At 36.2% G+C, this 26,233-nt stretch overlaps 1 protein-coding gene across 2 annotated transcripts in view; it reads right to left on the reverse strand.

The window, feature by feature from the left end:
* SKAP2 (src kinase associated phosphoprotein 2) overlaps window positions 1-26,233 on the reverse strand; it is a 195,362-nt gene that overhangs the window by 168,379 nt on the left and 750 nt on the right. For both annotated transcript variants that reach the window (XM_056118529.1, XM_056118530.1), the window contains exons 2-4: window positions 16,801-16,906; window positions 16,046-16,071; window positions 7,335-7,442 (exon numbers count right to left, since the gene is read on the reverse strand). In XM_056118529.1, the coding sequence (XP_055974504.1) occupies window positions 7,335-7,442; window positions 16,046-16,071; window positions 16,801-16,906 (240 nt within the window). The remainder of the gene's footprint in view (window positions 1-7,334; window positions 7,443-16,045; window positions 16,072-16,800; window positions 16,907-26,233) is intronic.

Genomic DNA, 26,233 nt, shown 5'->3' on the forward strand with positions numbered 1-26,233 from the left:
CCTAAGCATAGAACCAGAATTAACTCCTGAGCATCACCAGGTATGACCAAAAACAAACAAACAAAATAATAAAAATAAAAAACCTGTTAGTAGAGGTGACATAAAAGCTCTCAATTTTCCCCTGTCCAATATATTGGCTGTTTGCCAAATACCATGTGCCAACCCATCTCAATGTTTTCACTATAAAGCCTTGTCAGCAAGTTGCCTGTAGTCCCTCGCCCACTTTCTCACAACCACAAACCACCCAATAAAAGAGAAAGTCTTTCAGAATAACAGACATGAAAAAGTAAAGGAAGTCCACATAAATGACATCACTAGCCCAGGTCCTTCATCCATACACATGAATCAATAACCAAGGCTCTTAGTTACCAATAATGTAAAGGAAAAGGACCAGAGTGGAAATTCCATTGAGAGGTAGAAAATCATATATAAACATTATAGACTTCAACAATACAAAAATAACTTCATTAACAAAACTGAAATTGAAGAGAGGAAAGTTATAATAAAGATTAGGTCTACTAGTTCCCCCATATTTTACAACAGTCCATAGGAACTTAGGTTGGTGCATTACAAAAGGAAAATTACTTAAGTCAAACACAAAATGAACTTAAAAATTGGGGAAGAGAAGTAGGAATGCAGATTTTAGAACTCATTGATAACAGAGGATGTCAACTGATAGTAAGGAAGCCAACAGATACCAAGGTTTGCAGGAGTGATCCCTGAGCACTGAGGCAGGAGTAAGCCCTGAGTGGCCCAAAACCAAACAGAAAGTAATCAGTATTCACTTCCTATTGTCTACCATGATTCATCCCAAAGAACCTTTCTGTTCCTTCTTATTTCACTTCGCCTCCAAGTTATTATCTACTCAATGCAAATCACCTCTTAGCCATCACTTAAATGTACTAATTCTGAAAGACACACATATTAAGACAATATTCTCTTGGAAAATCCTAGAGAATTATATCATTCATGCACTTCATTTCATAAACACACAGTGGAAATTAAGAGAGGCTGACTTGAAAACAAAATTATTATCAATCAGTATGAAAATCAGTTTTCTGAGCTCCTATTTCTAATGCTATTTTCAGATTCTTTGCCTGCTTTCTCTCCAGCAAACCTTCAGAACTAGGCTAAATTCACTTCAATTAAAGGCACCTCCTGGGGCTGTAAAAATAGTACAAAGCGATAGGATGCTTGCCACACACACAGTCAACCCATGTGCAAGCCTTGATATCCAATATGGTCCCCTGAACACCTCCAGGAGTAATTCCTGAGTGCAGTGTCAGGACTAAGCTCTGAAAATCACTGGATGTGGCCCCAAAACACTTAAACAAAAAAGGCCTTTCTTCAAAATACACTTCACAGCCTCTCAAAATGAAAAGGTTTTCTGTTTTTAATTCAAGATAATACACAAAAATATGACTGACTCAGCCACAAATTAGGAATAAAAACTATTTAATTTGCTGTGGTAAAGACCAAATCCACTTAATATTATAAAACATGTTAGATAAGTGTTCATGAAACTATGTGGTACTGGGGATCAAACCCAGGCCTTCCACACACAAAGTATGTGCTCTAGATTAGGACTGTTAGGTAGCTCCCTGGCCCTTGCTTTATTATTTTGCTGTGAAGTATTTTCCCATTCATTGGGAAAAATTTTTTCATTTTCAAGCTTTTCAAATGCAATTACCCATTTCATTGCATAATTATCACACATTTTATGTCAAATTTATTGGCAAAAAGGTAGAATGTGGGACCAGAGAGATAGTGGTAGAGTACTAGTCTTGTACATAGAACCAACCCGTGTTTGATTCCCAATGCCATATAGGGTCCCCCAAGCATTGCCAGGAGTGTTCCCTGAACAAAGAGCCAGGAGTAAGCCCTGAGCACAGCCAGGTATGGCCCCCAAACAAAAATAGGTAAAGTGTTGGGCTGGACACATAATGAGATTTGGAGACGACCGCTGGACCGACCGACTGGATTCCACAGGACATCAAAAGACCGTGTGGCCACCCACCTACCAGATGGTCAGACTTCTTCATCAAGATCCTGAACAATCAGTTTGAGGCTCTTCGTGTTCCTAGACCGAGCAGACGCCATTGGGCTACACTAGCATGCGACAGGGACAAATGGAGACGTTACTGGCGCCTGCTTGAGCAACTCGACGATTAACGGGAAATCAAGTGATCAAGTGATCAAAGTATTGGGGGGCTGGAGCAATAGCACAGCAGGTAGGGCATTTGCCTTGCACACAGCTGACCCAGGTTCTATTCCCAGCATCCCATATGGTCCCCCGAGCACCACCAGGAGTAATTTCTTACTGCAGAGCAAGGAGTAACCCCTGTGCATCACCAGATGTGACCCAAAAAGCAAAAATAAAATAAAATTTGTAAGTGTTGAGCCAGAGAGGCAGTCCAGCAGGCAAGGTACAAAGCGCCTTCCAGATTGCTGACCCAGATTCAGTCTCCTGCACTCCAACAGTCTCTGAGCCATGCCATGAGTGGTCTCTGAGCAGAGAGTCAGGAATAAGACCAGAAACCAAAGTAATATTTTTTTTATATAACAGAGATATATGTTATGGAAACAAAGTTCTGTGCAAACTGCAAATATTAAATGTTCACTTAGAAATGTTTTTAAGTGCCAAAAACCACAACAGTATAATAGGAAAAAAATAATAATTATCTAAGGGAGGTTACTAAAAGGACGTTTTCCTGATTTTGAACATTATTTCAGATCTTACTGGAAAACTAAAGCATCCACTGCTTGGCTTTTCTGAGAACTAATTAGTGTGACATGTAACTTTTTACAAACAAAACAATTTTATCTTCTTCAAAGATTTTCTGTGTAAAGTGTAAAAACTTAGACTCAATTTTTATAATTGGAGACAGGATATGGACCAAGTGGTTAAATACTGTTTAGTATATTTGAGGCCATGGGTTCAACCACTGACCCCAGGCCACCCCCCCCCCCCCCCCAGCCTGGTAGCACTGCCAGTCGGGGCCCTGATAACACTCCTCCTCAGTGCCTCAGGGTTCGGACTGAGTACCACTATAAACAACAATAATAACAAACATACATGTGCCCAGGTGGATGGGTTTATACAACGAAACAAGCTTCTTTTAAATGCGCTGTGAGAGCTCTATATCATGTACATATAACCTGAAGATAACTACTTTTAAAAGCAGTCCTTTACCTGAAATCTAATCATGAACAGCTTTGTAAGGGGCTATCTCACAGTGATTCAATGAAACAGTTTAAAAAAAAAATACAAGAAAAAAAGTAAATTAAAATTTTAAACATTAAAAATAAAAGCAGTCCTTTACATGATTTCTATTTTATAGATACAAATTTTCATAGACTAGATTTTTCTAAAGCATACCCAAAAAGAAAAACTCAGGATAAAAAAAAGAAACTCATAAACTTATTATTATAATTATAATAAAAAACAGTATAAATATCTCTCTTAATGCTTAAGCTTTCAAAAATGTTAGCATTCCTACACCAATATTTTTTTCAGCTAAAATTGTGTCCTCGGAATACCACACTTTTCAGCAAACTCTCTGACTTGGGAATTTTTAGTTAAGAAGATGCCAGGACAAGAGATAGCTGTTTTATATCTTTACCTTCATTTTCATCTTCCTATATTCACACATACCCTAGAGGGTCCATAGTCTTATCCACAAAGTGATTATGGTCTAAGACTGAATCAGATTTGTATCAACTGTCCACTGGGATCCTTCGACCTATCATCGATAGGAAGAGCCAATATATGTCTTCTAGCTTGCTGAATCCTTTCACCTTACCTCAGGGACTTTCCACAGTGCTATAATGGTTAGATGCTTCCTATCAAAAATGATGAAAATAAATGAAAGATTATTTCTGAATAGAAAAATGAAAACCCAAGTCACTGCATGGCGTCTAAAATCTATACTGGCATCTACCACCTTGGTGCTAAACAACCATTCTATCATGTACAATACAAAACATCCTCTTTTAAGGTTTGGAGTTTCATTATCTAAAAATCTATTTGATTACTGACATATACCATCTATATTCATAACTGTACTTTATCCAGCCATACAATAGCATAAAGCTTCTAACAGTGAATCTACAATAGTCCAAAGGCCATTGATTTGTTTTAAATTTTCCAGAAAAAAAACACAAAGCTAATAAAATGGACCCTTTAATAAGTAAGATATTTTATAAGTATTACCACATCAAAATAAAACTAACAGGAGTTATATAATGATTTATAAATAAAAGACAGGCTTTGCCTTTTTAAAAGATTATTTAGATGTCATTTTTTTCCTTCCTTTCAACTGGTCTTAAAATATATATCCCTTTGAAAATTAAAAAATTTGAAGTGTTTCCAAAAGAAGAAAAAACATTCAGAGTAAATTTTTATCCTACAAGCTACACAAAAAAAAACTGTCACCATATTTGTTACAATTCTAGTATCAATAAGTGCTCTTTTTAAATGTACCACTCAAAAATCAATTATATCAACTCTTTTGTATAGAGAAGCAGCACACCTTTCAGGCAACTAGTATTAATGAGCAGACATGACTATAGAATCTCCATCAGTTTCTCTGACAAAGCTGTGGCTACTCTAGTCTCTCATTGAAATTCCATTAATCTGGTGTACCAAGGTCCAATGTGAAAATCAAAACTCCATCTAACCCTTTATCAGCTCACAATAACCTACAAGTGAACTCTGCCTGTTAGCATACAGCAAGTTATGATTTTCCTATCAATCAGGCAGTTGGCCGATAAAACATAAAATAAAATTTAAAAAAAAAAAAGAAAGGCAGGCTGGAAACAGCATGTCTGGCAAGGCTGAGAGACTCTGTTTTTGTTTTCAATTTTCATCCCCTTTCAATTTCTATAGGGTGTCTGGACCTTGTGAGATTATGCATTATTCTCCTTGGCTGTGATTTAATTGCTAGCAGCAATCAAGTCGAAGCATCACTGAAGTGTGCTTGAATTTCATTAGAAGATATAACTTATGCTACTTTCCTACAGTACCTAATAAACCATAAAGAAACCAAAACACATATGGCTTGAGGGAATAACTGGAAAATTAGGTAGCCATTTGGGAACTGAGTGAACTTTTGAACCAGAGGAACAGAGGAAAAGAAATATTAAAGGAAAAGACAGACTTAGAATGCACACAGAGATGTGCAGGTTTGACCTTTTCGGTACCTTGAAAATTACATTAGCATTATGAAAAATACATATCATGTTTAGAGTGTATGATCCATCAAAGTTCAGATACTTTGTTAGTGCCTACCATAAGGTAAAAGTCAAAAGGACAAAACAACAATCTGATTTGACAAAAGACCTTTTAGTGACCTGTGCTAATTTAGTTATACTTATTGTTAAATGCATTATCTTTTTATAATTAATATATCATTAGACTGAGTTCACATAATGAAGGAAAATGTATTCAAGAAGGAAAAGAAAACACATACAAATCTAAGTTGCAGCAGAAAAACTAATATGACTAGGTAATATTTTAGACTACAAATGAAAACTCCAAATCGTTTTAAAATTAGTTTGCAGTTTTCTTAAAAGAAAATGCACAACTAACAAAATTATTCTATTGATATTTCAGAATATCAAAAGTTAAATTTTCATCTCAGAACTGTTTGCAAAATAGTAATAAAAATTAACATAAATGTAACTTGTTAAATATTCAAATTCTGATGAAGTAAACTTTTAATAATACTTTATTATCAATATATTTACCCTATATTTTGTTATGAAAACAAACTATTTATAAAAAACAAAACATACTATCTGGACTTCTGTAATTTTTTAAGGAATGTACATATCGTTCCCTCATACATTAAAATATTTGTTATTTAAGTAAACTGAATATTTTTTTTGAATATCAGAACATAATATTCTCCTGAGTATTCTCTTGAGTCTATCTCTGTGTATATGTACATGCTCATTCATTCCTATCTACCAACATTTTACAAAGAAGCAAAACAAGTCATTTTAATGTGTCTGAAAAACAGCTAAACTCAAATATAATTCACTGTTGTGCGTGAAAACTATCTTATCAATTATAAAACATTTTCTGGAAAAAAATGCATTTGAAGATCAGGTTAGAAAGAGTAATGCCAGGGTTCAGATAATAAGTGTGACTGAAGAGAAGTGTGCATTTCAAAAGGGGAAGAGATACAAAAGGAAGTAGCCCCTTCCTTTAAAAACAGATATTAAAGGTTGGCCAAAACAGGGAATTCAACATAAAATGGATACCATTACTGTTACTACACATTGTACAAAATTCTGAATATAAAAAAAAAGAATTGTGTTGTTCTGAATCAGTGGTTAGAATGTTTATCACTTATGCATGTACTTGACTTATCCCTGTTCTGCAATAGACATAATTTTATACCTCATAAAAGCAATTTATGTTTCCAAAGGGAATAATCTGGATAACATAAAATGTGGAGTGCTCTGTTGCAGGAAGCATATTTTCATTCAGCAATTGTATTTAGAGATGGAACTGCACAGTTTGATCATCATATAGTGGCAGAAGGCATTATTCATTTCTATGTCTATGTGTAACTTTGAGTGCCACAAATTAATATGCATGGCTAATTTATCGATACACATGCTTAATTTATAACTACATATCACCATTATAAGGTCTCTATAATGCAGATGCACTCAACTGTCTATAACAGAGAAAGCACATGTTACACTAAAAATCAAGTTTCATAACTTTGGCAAGTTTTCAAAAGTAATGATGAACTAAACAATCAACTTTATTACCGATTTAATTAATACAAAACACTATAATACTACCACTAAATGAGGGAAGTTTTAAGTGACAAGGAGAAAAATGAAAATGTGGATTAAAAAAAAGCATCTGATGAAAACCTGTCTCAATGTAAGAAAGCAATGTAGGAATAATTAAATATTTTATGAACTCATTTTGTATGAAGTTTTCAGGGAAAAGAAGAGATCAAAAACCTTTTCATTATTTATAAAATAAATAATACAACAAGTCATTAAGCAGCACAATAAAATTAAGCAAGAATATAATAATATTAAATTAACCAACAAACTTACTAATAATATCCATACAATGATGCAAGCACTCCTGAAAATTCTAGTAAAGAAAATTTCCTAGGATAGGAAAGAACTACATACTTAGGAAAACCACTAGAGAGAGCTCTTCTGTTCCTTACAAGGTTCTGGTAAAGGTAAGTTAACTAACTGAAGCCCCCAATTATCTGCTTTTAGATATCACGTTTATACACTGCACTCTACTGTGTTAAAGTGTGAAGGGGCATATTTTATGGGAGAATACCACATACCATCAGAGGGGCCGTCATCATCTTTATCATATCTTTCAGAGGCTAATGAAATGGTATCTAGAGTTCTAGAAAAGGGGTCCTCAGATTCCTCCCCATCTTCTGCATCACCTATAAAAAAGTCAAAGAAGAGATCTTTGTGATTTTTTTTTATTAAATTTTTTTTGTCAAAAGTGATTATTTCACCATCAATTTCCACCTCGCCAGAGTAAAACAAAACTTTTTGAATTGTTTTAAGTAAAAAACAGGTCCTATCTTAATATGATAACAATATAATATGTATTCAAAAAGGAAGCATTTGTGAAGAATATGATTACTGTTATGTATCAAATGATACAAGTTTCAAAACTATCATAGTCTCTACTAAGAAGACAAAAACAAAAAGTTAATGTCAAGGTAAAGCAGAGTGTATATATATACATATATATATATATTTCAAAGAAAAAAAATAAAATAAACCCCAAATAATGACAACATTTAAACATGTAAAGCAGCATAGAGAAATTAATCCAGGTAATTCCATTTGTCTAATCCAATAATTTGAAAATTACTATGACAGACTTTATAATTCAAAGTCATAAGAACATTTCATGTTTTCATTTAAAACCATAGGATTACACTAGAGCAGATTTAAAATACTCTACTGCATTTCCAAGAACAGGAATTCTTTATGGAGAAAATGGCTTCAAAACTCACATAAACCTATTAAATTCAAATAAGGTGATTTACAAACTGAACATCTCACATTTTCTTTCATTTTCTAAACATGACTTCAAAATCTTAGGTTGGCTGACTGGTGGGTGGGTTAGTTGGTTAGTTGTTGGGTTTAAAAGTATATAATTCCCACAATCCCCACAAAAAATATTTTTATTTGGGCTTTTTCCATATGTCATTTAGAATATTCTTATTAACAAGGTAAATCAACTATCTACCAACTTAGTTATATATAAGCCCTCATTTTCACCTAAACTCAGCAACAAAGGAAAAATGTATGCCAAATACCGTATCAATGGTATCCGCTAATAATTCATGTTAACAGTTAAAAGAGGGGCTGGAGCAATAGCACAGCGGGTAGGGCATTTGCCTTGCACACAGCCGACCCGGGTTCAATTCCCAGCATCCCATATGGTCCCCTGAGCACCGCCAGGAGTAATTCCTGAGTGCATGAGCCAGGAGTGACCCCTGTGCATCCCCGGGTGTGACCCCAAGTACTAGCACTATCTAACACTATCCTCCCGTTGTTTATCGATTTGCTCGAGCAGGCCCAGTAACGTCTCCATTGTGAGACTTGTTGTTACTGTGTTTGACATATCAAATACCTCACGGGTAGCTTGCCAGGCTTTGCCGTGTGGGCGAGATACTCTCGGGAGCTTGCCAGGCTCTCCGAGAGTGCCGGAGGAATCAAACTCGGGTCGGCCACGTAGGCTGCATGCAAGGCAAATAAATGCCCTACTCACTGTGCTATCACTCCAGCCCAAATGAAAAATAAATAAGTAAAAGAATGCAATAGATAAAAACTATAAAAAATTTTTTTAAAAAAAGAAAATATTATTTTATACACTACATAAGGCCCTCCCGTTGATCGTCGATTTCCTCGAGCGGGCCCAGTAACATCTCCATTGGTATTATATTTTACCTTATTTTGAGTAGAAAAAATAGCCACTTTCAGCATAACTTTGCCAACATAATTTAAAACATTACATTCATCAATATATCCTTGTAACTTTGCTGCTTCACTAACATTCATTATGCTTTTCCTGCAAATAATGTCAGGATATCTCCTATCAAAACATTTAGAGTAGAATATGGACATAGCTACTTTACTGTACCATGATTCTACTACAAGACTCACCATACAGGGTGGTTTTTATCATCTCATTCAAATATCAATGATCAACTACAAATTCAAATTCTTCAGATCATAACTTTGCCTTCTTTTAAGATGTTCAAAGTACTCTGCAGAGCACTCAGTCACCACCTATAATATTTCTTTTATGGAAAGAAGAATATTCTGATTTCAAACATGAGGGAAGAAAGAACCCCTTATGTTAACCATTGAGATTTCTTTTGAATGTGTCATTCTTTTGGAATGACAATTCATAAAATACATAGAAGATTTTAAAAGTTTCAAAAGCTTTTTTGCTGAAGTACTCAAGTATTTATAATCAAGAATCTTTAATAGCATGAATTTCCTAAGGACATTTACATTGGTGAAGGGTTGGGTGTTGGGGTACTTTATGACTGAAACCTAATCATGAACAGCTTTGTAAGGGTCTATCTCACAGTGATTCAGTAAACAAAAAAAAATATTCCATACTATAACATTTCACATTATAAACTACAAAAAATATCTGACTGTGGAAAATAAAAATAATAAACTACTTCAAATATACCAGTACTTGGCAATGAGAATACTCTACTATTCTGAATATAAAACTAAACAGCAAACCAATAAATATAGGGGAGAATTTTGAAAAGTTTCAGGTGCTCAGGTTTAGTTAAATCGATTCAACTCTATGTGTCAATAAACAGGAAAAAAAGTGTTTAAAGAGTTTTGAAAACCCAAATTAGTTATCTCTAATAAAATCCATATTTGAGAATACCTATGCATGTACACACATAAATATTAAGCTATTTATACCTATTTGCATATCTATAAAAACAATAATTACTAAAGTTATATTAATTCAATATTATTTAACAAGTTTAAAATATCCTATGTAAATTGCTTACTGATATACCAAAGATCTCTGTGGATTTGTTTTAACTTTAAAAAATACTTTTTTGATTATATTTTAAAGTGAAATTGCCTTCAACTTACCCATTCTAAAAATAGAAGCTCATCTCAAATATTTTATAAGTGTATTTATATATTTCTCTAAGACACATGTGAAATACTACAACTGGTCTCCTCTCCCCCAGCCGCATCCCCCCAATTCCAACAGCCCACACCCTCTCCCATTTTTTTTTCTTTTTTAAAGCATCCCTTCAATTTAGTCAGGAAAAACAAGATACTGTAGTATCTGTAACAGGCTATTCCCTTGTTAACGTACATTAAGTTGAAAAGCTATGTCATTTTTCAAATGGTCTTTTTCATTTCACTGTTGTTGAGTGATGATCCATCCGTTTCCCCTCCTCCCTAATTATTTTTTAGCTCAATAAAGAGTGGCTGTATTCTATAAGAAGCTCTGATTGAACAGAGGGGTCGCTGTTGAGTAGTGCAAAGCTTTTTATCTCCCCAGAGACTGTGTATTTGCAGCTATACCTGCAAAGACTTCTATAAATTAAAAGGAAAATGTTCAACTTGTGTTTATGTAATAGAAAACTGAACTCCAAATCAACAATGGGCATCAGGTAAACGTATCCAATACAATTTACAGACATAATTGAAAGCATTATAGCCTAATCAGACATCTAAAAGAAAAGCAAGCTCAAATGAAATGTCTACAGAATCATTAGTTGGCAGCCATTCTATTACAATCACACATAATGTCAGTGGTGCCTTGAGCCTGTGCCAATGACAACAGCATAAATTTTGCATCTCATTTCTGTGGTCATAAAATTAATGATCAGTTTAAAAATACTTCTTTGTAAAAGTTATTGCACAAAGAAAAGACATGAATGTGTCCCTGTTATGTACTCACAAGGATAATTATGGGGTTGTTGCTCATTAATACTGTTTCTTGTTTCCTTAGAAAAGCATTTGATTTATCCCACAACTTTCAAAAGTTTAATTAACGATGCAAAGTTAACAGTCTATAAGACAATGAGCCAAGGCTTCCCTTCTTAGAATTTAAGTGGCAACTTAAATGTCACAGAAAAACCTAATCTTAATTGTACCACAGCACCATATTTCTCTCAAAACCATTTTTAAATTCATAATAGTTGGGCTCAAATCACTATTATACCTTCTTTTTTTGTCACTCGTCATCAATTAACATTTTCCTAAACGTCAGGGGAAAAAGTCCAATAGTAATGAAACAGGCATGACCATTGTAGCCAACATAGTGTTTGTTCCTATCAAACACAGTCCAATTTTTTCACAATCAGTTAAACTTTAAGAATACTATGCCTTATATTAAGATGGTATACCCATTCCTCCTTATAAATGAACATAAGGGGGAAATTACATAATAAAAACAAAATAAATTCTTTGTTTTTTTTGCTTTCTGGGTCACACTCAGAGATGCTCAGGGTTCACTCCTGGCTCTGCACTCAGGAATTACTCCTGGCAGTGCTTGGAGACCATATGGGATGCCTGGGATCAAACCCGGGTCGGCCACATGCAAGGCAAACGCCCTTCCCGTGTGCTATTGCTGCGGCCCCAAAACAAAATAAATTCTAATTCTCTGACCATGTAGTAAAATTAATTCCTCAAGTAAAAATATACGGCTAAATAGATACAACTGAACATTTAACATGGCATTTCTTCCAGGAATCTAAATTTTAATTCTTGAAACTGAAATATGAAGGTCACAGAAATTTTTTTTTCTTTGTGGGTCACACCCGGCAATGCTCAGGGGTTACTCCTGGCTCATGCACTCAGGAATCACTCCTGACAGTGCTTGGGGGACCATATGGGATGCTGGGAATCGAACCTGTATTGGCCATGTTGGCTGCGTGCAAGGCAAACGCCCTACCCGCTGTGCTATCGCTCCAGCTCCGGTCACAGAAAATTTTATAACAATTTCTTTATGACACTTTAAAAATAAGCACCATCTCTGGAATAGACTTTGTCTATCACAGGACCCTTTATCTCTAACACACTTAATACATTTATACAGGGTGAGAGATGGGAAGGGGAAAGGTGCAGGGGTAAGCTACAAGTTGCTCAGATTCTACTGGAGAGATAACTTTCAAGAGAACATACACCAAGTGAGGAAGGGTAAAAGAAAAGAAATGTCATCACCCAAACGTCTTCTGATTTTTCTACTAATTCTAACAGAACAAACTAGAATGGATTCCTTATCAGAAGTTTTCCTAGTTTAAAAGAAGTACTTCAGCCCATTAACAAACATAATTATACAAATAAGGTCCAAGGAAATTGCTTTCCAAGTAAATCTACACATATTTAACAATATCAATGGAGTCTTAAGGACAAAGTTTATTAAATTTTTTTTACAACTGGAGAGAAAATACTTCATTTTGTTTGGGGGCCACACCCGGCAGTGCTCAGGAGTTAATCCTGGTGCTGCATGAGGAATCATGCCTGGCAAGCTCAGGGGATTATATGGGATGCCAGGGATCGAACCCTGGTTGGTCATGTACAAAGGAAGTGCCTTACCCACTGCATTATCTCTCTGGCCAAGACAAAGTATTTTAAAGGAGAAAATAATAAATTTTTAGCTGTGGCATTTAAACAAAATTGAAAAAAATGCTTGCATTTTTTAAAACTATGAACAAATTACAAATCTGAAAAAATATTCTTTTGAAATGTTCATCTTATTTAATATATACCATTATTTTAATAATTTAGAATTTGCTCAAACCTTTTTTTAAAACCCAACTATAAATCAAGGTTTACTTATATTCTCTTGATAAATACAACTGCATCTGAGAATACATATTAATAATTTCTAAATATCACATGTCATGTATACAGGTATATTCACATTATACTTATTGTGTGTGTGTCTATGGCAAAAAAAATAATTTCAATTCACAAAGTGACATTTTTTTGCTGATAGAGAACTCTAAAACTAGCAAAAGTCTAGATCATGATGTCTGTATTCAGGAACACACTTTACAGTGGTAGGCCATGTTGCAGTCAAGAATTGGAAGGGATAGTTACTCAGTCATGCACAGTATTTGAAGGGTCTAAGAAGAAACAATTCTAGACAAAATAGTCCACATTTCAAATGAGAAACAGCAACCAGACTGAGCAAGATAGGCTGAAAATGCTTAGGTTCAAATTTTCTTAAGTGGAAACAAAATTAAGGAATTTAGAAAACCAATTGATAATTTGCTCTACAAGCAATCTGTCGGGATCTTTTCAATAAAGAATCTGGGCTTTAAAAAAAAAGAATCTGGGCTTGAATATATGAAAAGATGAAAGCATATGAAGAAATGGAATGAGAAAGTTATTAAATAAGGAACATTTTAAAATAGCAATATGGTATGGAAAAAAGTAACAAGCAGAAGATTAACTTATTAGATAAGTTTTAATATCTAAGAGCTTCTGAAATAAAATAAGCTTTTACTAATATACACTATTCTCACAAAAAAAAGGGGGATTGCATCTTCTAAGGTCTATACCATTGATGTTTTAGCAATTGTATTGATTCTGATCCTCTTTAAAGTTGAAATACCTCAAACTGCAAATTTTGCATTATTTAATCTCAGAGTTTAACCGAAAAGAAGAATCTACCATATGAAGGGACAGAGGAGGTATGCAAGGATAGTAAAGAAGGATGACAATGTATATCTTACTTATTAGAAATGAATAAAGCAGAATTCAGTCTATTTAAAATTCTTTACCTGGTCCTTTCTCCCAATAATGAATATTAAAATAGTACTTAACTGTGTTTTTTTTTAAAGAAAATGAAACTAGAGTATAAAGGTAAAAAGGAGGAAGACAGTCTCCATTCACCTCATTTTGACCCCATATTGAACAGAGACAGTGGAAGTAATGGAGGGAGTAAGAAGGGCAAACAAGGAGAGAGAGAAAGGAGAGAACAGTGGGGGAAATGAAAGGAGAAGGAAAGGGAGGGAGAAGGAAGAGAGAGGAAGAGGGAGAAATAGGAAGAGAAACAGAAGCGGAAGGGCGAAGGGGAAGACAAGATGTGAGGGGAATAAAAGATGGGGAGTGGTGGTATTGAGAGGGAAGGAGAGAGGAAGGGAAGATCAGAAAACTTAAAAAAACAGCCAAAAGGACTGAATTTACTCATTGTAGAAATGATAATTAATAAATTTTCATCTTTACCCCCCAAAAAGATGCACTTTGAACAATTACCCTTTAATGATGAAGTACATACTATCATTTATTATTCCAAATGATAGAAGCAGTCTTTTTAGAACAAAGGAGAACGCACTTTGAAGGTACAATAGCATAAAATTACTTGGCTTCTCATATTTCTCCAAGGTATACGTCTAATTTATCCACAGGCTTACTTGTGAGCAGGCACTCTTGGTGATTAGTTAACTCAATACAGCAGTATTGAACTACAAATGACTTATTCGGAGGAAGATGATTACAGGGAATCTCTGAATTCTGTGTTATTTGAACTCTTATTCTAGGTTCATTTTTCAATTTCTATCAAATATCATATAAACTTCCATTCTCTATAGAGACAAAGAATGCATCTCAGTAATGTAATTTTAATATCCACACACCTGAACACGTCCTAAGCCTGAATACCAAAGGGAAAGTGCCTACCCTATTACTGAATCGTATGCAATTATACAATGACTTCATATTATCGTACATTCTCAGCTTAAAAATTTTTAATGTACAAATAATTAAAGTCACAATGAGAGTCCGTTAATTAATTACCGGAACAAAATATGCCTTTTAAGAATACAGGCAAAATCTGGTATCTAATAAAGCCATCATATTTTAAATACACAGGTTCATTATTCCTGTATTCAACTACAAAAACACGGCATGATTAACTCAGAGTTTAGAATTTGTTGTAGAAAACAAAGAAATGGGAGGTGGCACTAAATACTCCTCTATTTTAATTGTGTTAAAATTTTAATAAGGCAAAGAACTCTTCTCCCTCCAATCACACTGATCTTGGTAATTTAGTGTGAAAAGAAGCTGTGGTATCCTTTTAACTGCTTTATTTTAGGTTTGTCTAGTTAAGTACTTGGTTTATTGAAACTGTCATTACTCTCTCACTTATCAGTTGGCAGAGATATAAATTACTCTGTGGTATCTGCTAACTCCAGTTAGGAGATGCCATACTGTTTTCCCTCAAACGCAGAACCTAGCCCCACATAGGTTAGCTGACCTCATGTTGGGACCCTCATACCAGCAGCCACAGGCTGCGGGTCATGACCTGTGAATTAGCATCATGGAAGTAAGGGCCAGCCCCAGTTTCCCTTACAGAACTGAAGGCATGTAGTAGTACGAACTGCATAAGCTTTTCCTGCCTTGGTTTTCACTACACTCAGCAGCTGTCTTTCAAATCCAAAGGAAGACAGCAGGGTTACCAGCACTCACACATCTTTCAAAATGATGGAACTGAATTGCCTTCCTTGAAAATTGCCAACGCAAACATTGAGTCACATCAAAAGAACTACAAGGATAATAAAAAACTACTATCTAAAAAGATTCTACTCAGGTTCTCAAAAATATTCACTGCATTTAAAGAGCTTTAGACACATAACCTATGTGCCCCCAACTATACCTCTTCCTGCTCCCATACTACTTTGGTGGTAAGTGGGTTGAATTGCTGCTAATCTTCACTTCACAAAGGATCCCAAGTGTAAGTACAGGTATATACCCCCCTTACCAAATTTCTGCCACCATTTACACTCAGATGCTTAAAACTTAGGAAGGTTAAATACAGATGATTTCTGTACCAGAAGACTACACAGAATAGATCTGGGATATGCTTTTTAATTTTTTTTCTCAGCAGGGGGAGCTAGCACTCTCATCTTGAAAGTCTAACCATATAATACAGAAATTTAAATTGTGATTCCAAACATTAAATTTCAACCAATGTTAGATTCTCCGACTGAAATTACAAGGGGATAAAAATGAAATTTACCTTTGTCTTGAAATTCCTGAAGATACCTGCAAAATAAAGTTTAAAATCAGAGTTGACAACTTGAAATGAGTTGGCAATAATTCAAATCTATTTTACAAATCTACAGTATGAAGAATATTTTTAAAACTATTTCCTATTTCTGAATGATTTCCACAACGCTGATGAATGCATAATAAAAAGTATTTTAAAAGAACTGTTATGGGAAGTAGAGCAATAGAAGAGCGGGGAGGGCACTAGCCTTACATGCAGCCAACCCAGGTTCAATCCCCAGCATCCCATATGGTGCCCCAAGCACCGCCACGACTGATCCCTGAGCTCAGAACCAGAGCAAACTCTGCCCATGGGATATGTCTCAAAAATAAAGTGAAATGAAAGACTTGTTACAGTAGTAAAATCAGATTATATCTTTAATACCAACAATGAATATTACCTTTATTCATCTTAAATAACAGAAATGATTCTATTTTTCTACATCTCTATTAAAAGTCTCAACTTATCTATGTCTGTCCTTTAAACCAATCAATCAAAATAAACAACTGCTAGAATGCTTAGAAAAATACATATTAACATACTAATGAACCTTCACACAACAAAAAGGACACTGTGGCTAGCATGTCTTTTTTTTAAAAAATTACAATGAAAATATATTTTGTCCTTTCAAAGTACTTAACACCAATTAAATTAGAACGCAAATTTCATTCCATAATAACTAATTCTTTATTAAACTACTAATTACAAAAAGGCAAGTGACTTACATAGACTTTACATCTTTTATCTTCTTAATAAGAGATTCTCTCTTTTCCTTTGCTCTCTTGGATAAATTTTCCCCTTTCAATATGTCTGCTACAAATGTTTCAACATCTAAATCATGAAATATTAAAAAAAATGTAAATTATGGGAAAGAATTGTTTTTTATAAAGACAAATAGGACAATGATTTTTTGCCATAAGTGTTAATATCTATACTATTTGTTATAGTCATTTATTAATCCAGAGTGTAAGAGTTGAAGTATGTTTCAAAGGGTAAAGCTGGACAAATCTGCTCACCACTTAGCTAATAAAATTTGTATGCTCTACTTATGCTTAGCACAGCAAATGCTATTTGGATGTCTGGCATCATTAAACCAGGAAGAAGCTCACAAGTTTTAATAAACTATGGTGCCTCATAAAACAAATTCTCTCATATAAAAGCAAGCACTGAGCTTTTATGCATGTGCTTCTCTCATTTTATCGCATTCTGTAAGTTCCTGTATGAACAGGTCATTCACAATATTTTATCAATATAAGCTAATATGGTTGGGAAGAGGCTGTTTTATCCAGTGTAATCCATTTTCAGGTCCCTGCATTTTAAAGTTTCAAAGAAAAGAATTAATCCTTTTCTAGCTGAGATTCCCAAGTCAAGCCCTCCCCTCCTTCCCACCAGGCCCCCCACCCAGCCGGGCTGAGTGACCAGCTGAAGTTCTGTGTGATCTTGATTCATGCTTGGTTTAACACCTGGTAATACCTCTTTAGATAAAGGAAGGTGATAAAAACACATTCACCCAATGCTACTTTAAAATACAGCAACTAAGAAATAAGACTTCTATAATAAAATGTAAAATGTCTACACTTCTAAAAAATCTTGGTAAACTTGATTATTCTGCTTTCTAATTCTAATATAAAATCCCAACAAATGCTCACTGACTTGACTATGTAATAGCCCCATTCTTATTGTGAACTATTGTATAATTTTAAATTTTACTTTAAGAATTTCAAAGTTAACCAACACAGGGGATTATACCATTTATAAAACATACTTTTTTTTTTTAAGCAGGGCTAGGGAGATGAGTCAAAGTCACATGTTTTACATGCAAGAGCTCCAGGTTTAATCCGTGGTACCTCATGGCCCCCAAGTTCCACCAGGAGTTTTCCCACGCCCACCACAGCCAGCACAGCACCAGGAACAGCCACCCTCAGCACCTCCAGGTATGCAAAAACTAAGAAAAAATAATTCTAAAGTAGGTATAGCTATAAGCAGTATTTCACCCTGAAGAGATAAGCACATTTTATTGCCATTTTATTTAGCTATTCTGTTTCTTAACTCTGAGAAAAAAAGAGATGGTATCAATACATATGATAATGCTACATATCATTAATTCAAAGAAATATAGTTAATAGTTCTTCAACTGTACTTATAATTAGCTATTTAAAACGAGGCATCTGAAATAGAATGCTAAATTGATCTAAAATTCTTGATTACAAAAGTACCTCGATCCAAGGGCAAAGCTGATTAAACTATTATCCTATACATTCATAATAAATGCGTGAAACAATTTTTCAGTAAATTGATGACAAGTGAAATAATTAAAATTTAATCCTGAAATAATTTTTAAAATTAGCTTTCTGATTTAAGTCCATTAGTGACTAACACTGAAAGTGTCAAAACAAAATGAAACCAACTTCTCTTGAGCTATGTTGTAAAGAGAACTTTTAAAGACATACCAGGGCAAGTCAGACCCAAACTTCTAAAGCAAGTTCAAAATAAAGAAACATTTATTTAAAAAAAAAAAAAAGTTCTCCTCTAAACTCTTTAAGATGCTGGGCACGGAGGAACTAGCAATGGTTGAATATTCAGATGTTAGCTAAAATGGAAAAGACTGACTTCTCTGGACCGGTTTTAATAAATCTACTAAAGAAGTGGGGGTCGCGGAAGGAACTGGATGTATCATTGGTGCTGCTTCTTTCTTCTAGCCAGACTCAGTTCTTGGGCGAATCACTGCCACAATGACTGGTGAATAGTCTACTTTTCACCAGTTACTTGCACTCGATGTTTGTCTTTAATTCCCTCATCCAGGAGTATTTAATTGCCTATTTTACATTTCCATTATACAATCCAGGTTTAAAAAAACGGGATCTATTTTCTATTTCCGGAAGTAATAACTGAACGAATTACAGCCCAAGAGTTATTTCTTAAAAAAGGGTCCTTTTCAGTTCTATTAAGATTCAAAATACATAAAAAGGCAAGAATATTCTGTAGAGTTTTACCTAACAATTACAAAAAATTTAATATTGATCCCTGCACCTGAGATATGCTAAAAAATATTTGCTTAAGAAGTGGGAGCCTGCAGGGAGAATTCGATGTTTGTTGGTATATTTGTTGCGGGTGGGGGGGGCTGGAGGGGGGGATTCAGGGATTCAGCAAGAGAAAAGATGAAAAATTTTGAGCGGTCTGTTGAAAAGTTATGCATTCTTAAACTTAACCAAAAAGGGGTTTAAGACAACGAAAGAGTTAATGCACTCTGATTTTAGGCATTATTTCTCAAAGACGACGTGCAAAACAGGAACCCCACCCCACCCCCACCCAACCCCACACCCCATTTTAACAAATAAGTTACAAACTTTAAGGAGGGTGCAGGTTTCTTGGTGCCCAGAGCCTCGACTGGTTTTTCGGTTTTTGCAATCTGGGTTGTTTTCTTAAAAGCGTGAACACGATGCCCGGTCACGTTTTCGGGAAAAGAAACCAGGCGGCCTGGGGTACCGAGCTGCCGGGACACGCCGGCGGCAGCTTTTTGAGGGTCCCGGAGCAAAGCAGTGGCCCCCGCTCCCTGCCCCGCACCGACAGAAAGGGGTTCCCTGGGGACTTCCGGGGAGAGGCTGCGGCTCTGCCCTTCAAGGGGTCCACCTAAGCAGCTGGCGAGTGTTGGACCGACCCTTCCGAGCTCAGCGCTTTGCGCACTGGGTTCAGGGCAGCGCCCTCGGCGGCAGACAAATGGGGTTGGATGTGCGCGCTTGCAGCTGGGGGCCAGGGTAATATTTCAGGAGCAGGGCAATAAAAGTCCCGGGCGGAGCGAGCGCTCCTCCGGGCGGGCGGCGGGGAAGAGACGCAGGCTTTTCTTCTTGTGCGCTGAATAGCCCTGCAAATGGCCAGCTCACCCCCTCCGAGGGTCCTGGAGGGGTCGTGTCCCTCGGTTGATATGGAGATTGCACTGCTGGTCGACTGCCCCGTAACTGCAGGGGGAAACCGTAATCCCATTGCAAGGAAAGGGTCGGCGGCCTCCTCCTCCTCTCGCCCCCTCCAGGCCCGGGGAGTACGAATTCCTCTTCCTCAGTTCCTCTTTCTCGAGGGATGGGACGAGCTCCCCCGAGCCCTGGCCCTGGGGGAGACGCGGCGTGGCAGGAACAGCCTGCCCTACCTGGCCCGCGCCCCAAAACTCAGTGTCCCCAAGCTCACAACCAGCCAGGTCGAGCCACCAGCCGCGACAAGCAGAGGTCAGGGCCGGAATTTTCGGCCCCCTGCTCCATCTGTATTTGCCGCCCTGCCCCCGCCCCCAACCCCCCCCCCCCCAGCCCCACTCCAAGTCTTCCGCAGAGCAAAAAGTTATCCCCGACTTTTGGTGGCGACTTTTGCTCCTGTGACAGCTTAACACTGTCCAACATAAACCTTATCTCCCGGTACAACTGTCAAGATCCGGATGGGGGGGGGGGGGGGGAGGGCCGCTGAAAGCCTGAGATTTACAGTTGTTCAGCAGATAAATTGTTAAGATCGGAAAACCAAATTAAAAGATGACCTCATGTCTTGGCTCAGCGACCCTCAAGCTGTCGAGGTTAGAAACTTCTGCTAAAGTCAGTGCAATCCCTGGGAAATCCGCACTTAAGACACACCAAAAGCAGCTCCTCTGTTAGCTTTAGCTTTTCTTCCGCCTCCCCCCCTCTTTTTTTTTTTTTTTGTACAGATGAACTCCGTTCAGCGCTCTCTCTCTCTCTCTCTCTCTCTCTCTCTCTCTCTCTCTCTCTCTCTCACCCCGTCTCTCCTCCTCTCCCCTCCCTCCCTTTCTCCCTGTCTCTCCCTCTTTCTCTCTCCCTCCCTCTCTGCCCCCTTCTCTCTCATACACACACAGGCGGAGCTAATGCTTCCCTTCTACCAAGTTACATATGGATCACAAAGTGAAAAGTTGAAACCACACACAGCACAGTTTTTAAATTCTTACAAAATAAACTGACAGCTTCTTGAAACTGAGTACACATAGCATAGATTCCCACTCCTGAAGGGAGCCAAGGTCTGACCACTTGCCCTTTTGGTTCTCCACCAGCAAATGGCCTGGAATATGATTTCCAGCTGGAGGTTTAAAGGAGTTACAAAGATCACACCTGGTGTCTTCTGCTTCCCCTCTCAACCATGCAGTACTTTCATGAGCAGGCACTTGTGCACATGCATACAGTGCACACATACACATGCATGCATACAGGCATACACACTATATATACACACAACCACACAACCTCCGACTACCTGGCATAGGAGAAGGTGGCAAGAATTAGAGCAAATTCACTGCCACATGTTTAGCTCCAAATCAAAGTTTAAAGCCAATCACACCTCTATACAAACGGATTTAAAGCTAAATCTCTGTCTACTTTGCATTCACCAAGGCACTTGATCAAACTTAATCTGAGAAGGAGCCCAGCCCATAATATAAATGCATCAGAACAAAAAGAGAAGATTTTCCTTTGTGTTAAAAAAAATACAGTCCAACCATAGGCCTACTGTAAAAACATAAAAATAACTGTGAACTTTATAAAAAATAATTTTTAAATATATAAAAATCAATTGAACTAGCACGTGTAGATCAATGAAGCCAACTGTCCCAAACTGGGAAATGGCTAATTGAAAAGTTATCGATTCTTCTGATCAATGACTTTCTCTTGATTACCTAACACTTTTTACAGGTTATGGCTGAACTGTGAACTTTTTGAAAATGGAAGGAGAGACATGAAGTGGCAGAAGGTGTTCTCACAGCACACTGGAGAAAACATACCTGAGTCTGTCTATCCAACTAGCTGGTCAAATTTCCAAAATTGGCTTTAAAGGTTAAATGATTTATTTTGATTGAAAACGAGGCTGTTGAAGGATAGAAATGAACATCTTTCACTTCTAAAAAATAGCTCATGATAAACAGCACCTTATAATAATCAAAATCTTTTTACCATGCATTTTTAAAGAAGCCACAGTGACTACACATTAGTCTGAGATTTACACTATATTCACTGTTAGGCAGCATCTATTGTAATGTGTTCAGAGTGTGATTGAAAAAGAAATGTAAACTCAGTGGAATGAAAAAGATAGACTCGGCTTTAATTGAAAAAGACAAACTAAGTGAATAATGAGTATATAAAAACTAGCCTATGCCATTTTTATCACCCATATATGACACTTAATCTTAAATTTATGAGCAACAACTGAACTGTGTTTCAAATCACCAGAGGCCTTTCCTGCCATATTGTTTCTATCTTCTTTCTAGTAAGACTTTAATGCTGATAGCACAGAGATAAAACCATTTGAAGCAGTTTTATATTCTTTGGTATATTTAGATCCCTTCTTGTAAAGAAAATATATGCTAATTAAATTGGGTAACCATAAAAATTGTAATCCTATCAAGAGCCTTATTTAGTAAACTTAGTAACTTTCACTGGAAAGCCATGTGGAAGACAAACCAAAGTTCCCTCTCAAGGAAATACAGGATATTATATTAAAATAAGCAAATAATTTTTCTACCTTCACATCTTAATTCATCTATTATTTGACCTGTGCAAGAACCTATAAATTTCTGGTTTCTTAACTGATCCTACATACTCCTATTTCTGGCAGAATCTTCCAAATGCCCATAGACTGACTTCATTTTGAGGCCAGATGTTCCCACTGTCACACTATGCTGGGTAGTTACTACTACCCCAAAGGGGCTTGCTTTTGCTCTGTAGAAAATTCCAGGTGCTGAAGAAGTGAGTAGTGGGGGCTCAATAGGTGGCACTCTTCCCTTTACAGACTCAGGCAATGCCCCAGAAGGAAGTTAGAGCTATGACACTAGATATAGCATAAATTATTTTCATAGGAAAGAATAAAGCCAGAGTGTTGATCCAATTACAAATAAAAACGCTGGAAATGTGAAAACGATCCTATAAGCCTGTTGGCTTCCAGAAGTCCGCCACAGTTTCAGCTGAACTGCATTCTTTATCTAGTTCCCCTAAAGGGATTACTGATTGAAACATGTGAGGGTTTCTTAAAAGTCCTCTGGAAATTCCCTGTAAGGGAAAATGCAGGACTTCTAATCAACACTGCCGTGTGAACGAAATCTCAAGGTCATAGTGCACAAACTATACAGCCTCTATGTTTACTCTTGGTTTAGACCAGCTTGGTTTTGGTTTTTTAGAGCACTGACACCCACTATTTTTTTCCTTTCATACTGCTTTTTTGTTACTATTATTTTAAAAAGGAACATCATCTTATAGTTTTCCTACTTAAATATATTCCTATTTAAATAAATGAAGAAGAATGAAGACTATCAAACCACTAATGCTCCAGTATTCACAGTGTTATTGAACAAATAAAGGGGGTTGGGGAACAAGTGATTCTAGTTCCTCTCTTTCTTGCCTTCCTGGAAAAGGGAGAAGAAAAACCATAAATCAAGATTACTCTTGCTGCTAGTCCTGGTCAAAATATTTGGAAGTGGAAGATTAAATAGACAAGATTTGGGATTACCTTTGATTCTAATTATTATCCAGGCCAAACCTGTTCTTCCAATGTTAGCCCCGACCCCAACCCCCCCCTCAAAAAGTTTTCTGCACGGTATATGGCAATTAAAATTCTGTTCTTAACAAAAATACGCTGTAAAATTTTCTATCGATGAAACAAAATCATTCCATACTTGTATAAAAAGTTTAACCTTTCAAAATATAAACAACCAATTCCATAGAAACATAAATATTAGTCAAACCAGTCACTTTTTAGAGTGCCATTTAATATGAATTGGAAATATCCCCTGTTTCTGAAGTTCATTAGAAATTCGTATTAACGAGAAAAAGGAAAAGGAAAAGCAGGGTACAAATACAGAAAAGAAAGCCTAAAACTATGATAACGAAATAAAATAATAAATTGATAAGACTATATCTGAGTACCTGCCAAGTGGCTGAACTGTCAAATATTTAACAATATAGTATAGCAATTATTTGGGTGATAAGCACATGAACCACAAAGTGAAATGTCCAAGCATCATTTTGATAGGTATTATCTCCAGGCTTAATTTTCTTTGTTTCTGAAGACAAGACATTTTAAATGCCTGATAAGTTTAGTTCCTTATCTCTCCCTTGATATTCTAGCATAGTGCCAAGCATTCTAAAAGCACTCATCTATTAGTTACATCCACCACTACCTACCAGCAGTTTCAGAGAAAGTACCTGGTAAAACATCAATCTCTCTACAGTTCAACCCATTACTAACTCTTCCTCTACATATCCGTAATAATGTTAACTCTAATCACGTGTTAGATTACTTAACAAATGAGTTATCCAAACCATTGTGTACACTCAAAACAACAAAAATTGAATAAAAAACGTAGGGGAAAAACCTTCTAAGACCATCTATCCTTGAAATTTTTACAACCTCAAAAAATATTTTTAAAAAAATTATTTTAATTGCAAGCAAATATAAACTGTTTAACAATAACCTCCAAAGTTGTCTTGCTTTTCTCTATATATATATCATCATATTATAATTCTTAAAACTCTGACAATAAGCTAAATATGTCATCTTCAAAATTTTAAAGTTTTAACATTTGTTTTTAGTATTTGTTTTGTTATGTAATTTACCCCTAGTAAAATGTCATGACTTTTAAAATGCTCATTTCTGCCAAGGTAATACATTAAGGAGCAAGAGCTGGCTAACTGCTAAACATACATATTAAGTTAGCAGTACCATATAATTTCAGTATGCTGTAGTTCTGACCTTCCATTTAAATTACACAAACTGGGCAACTGAAATTCTTTCAACTTATGGGGTTCAGAGAAAGAAGCAGGGGTCTCCTAACCTTTTTAACAAACTATTTGCAAATGTATGGATCCAAATAACAAAGCACCAACTATAGGAGCTGTCAAGTTTAAGAACATGAACTCAAAAGTCTGTCACTGACTCCTTAAATTCAAAGTTTCAGAGCTAGAATATTCTGAAAATGGTGACATTTTTTGAGGGGGGGATAATGACAAACCCTGACAAAATCAGGCATTAAAATAATTTTCTAAACAAGCAATTCCAACCTTACTGTAGTAAAAAAAAAAAAAGCTACTTAAAACCCTCACATAACACCCAAAAGGAGAGAGAGAACACAGGGGATTGCCCTGCCACAGAGACAGGGGAGATGGGGGGATGGGGGTGGGAGGGATATTATCCATGGTGGTGGAAAATGGGCACTGGTGGAGGGATGGGTATCTGATCATTGTATAATTGAAACCAAAGCACAAAAAAATTGTAAATCTACAACTTTAAAAAAAATAAAATAAAATAAAGGGGAAAAAAAAAAAAAAACAAAAACCCTCACATAGCAGAATAAAAGCTGTTTTAAATCCGCCCTTACAATTTTTCCAATATTTCCCTTACTGGTATTCATTAATGACAACAAGTAATCCTCCCACAAACATATTCATTGCACTGTAATGTTCACATTACAGTCTGTATTCACAAACTGCTGATTTTATTGTCTCTATCATATTAATGATGCTCACCCCAAAACAGTTTTAACAGTCTGCTAGGAGACTTGGTTTTAAACTTCTATAACCCGTAATTTACTGGATTAAGAGTCACATTTTAGATATTGCTTTTTAAGAGATAAAACAAGCATCTTGTAACACAAACATGGAAGAAAAAAACCCTCTTAATCCAATATTCAATAAAGGTAAATATTTGAAAGAACTAAGTCATAAAAGTCCAGTGTCCAAAATTCTGATAACAACGCGAACAATGCTAAGCTCTCCAGAACCACGTGAACGGCAAGATATGTGTTGCCTTTAAACGATACAGTTTCAGCCTCCTAGGGGAATAAAAAATGTCTCATTGGCGAAAACACAAGGTTCCTTATCTAACGCGGTGGATCCATAATAGCCTTGACGACGCACATCTGTAACTTCTAAAAGAATGTTCCTATACATGGTAAATAGAAAAGGGGAAGATGAGAGTGCAAAAGAGAAGTACTTTTCATGGTGTGACACGGGAAGTTGAAACTTTCACACATCCTTCCTTTTCTTGCCAACTAAGGCAAAATGTAACTCGGGGTGAAGACGAGTGGTCTCCTGAGAATTGGGCCCTTGGAAAAAAGTCTGGACCACTGATGAAACTGAACGTTCAAGAAAAAATGGCAGTTGGTACAAGTGTTATTCCCTGACCTCCCAA

The sequence above is a fragment of the Sorex fumeus genome, unplaced genomic scaffold (assembly GCF_029834395.1).
Source record: "Sorex fumeus unplaced genomic scaffold, SorFum_2.1 ptg000037l, whole genome shotgun sequence".
NCBI classification, from domain to species: domain Eukaryota; kingdom Metazoa; phylum Chordata; class Mammalia; order Eulipotyphla; family Soricidae; genus Sorex; species Sorex fumeus.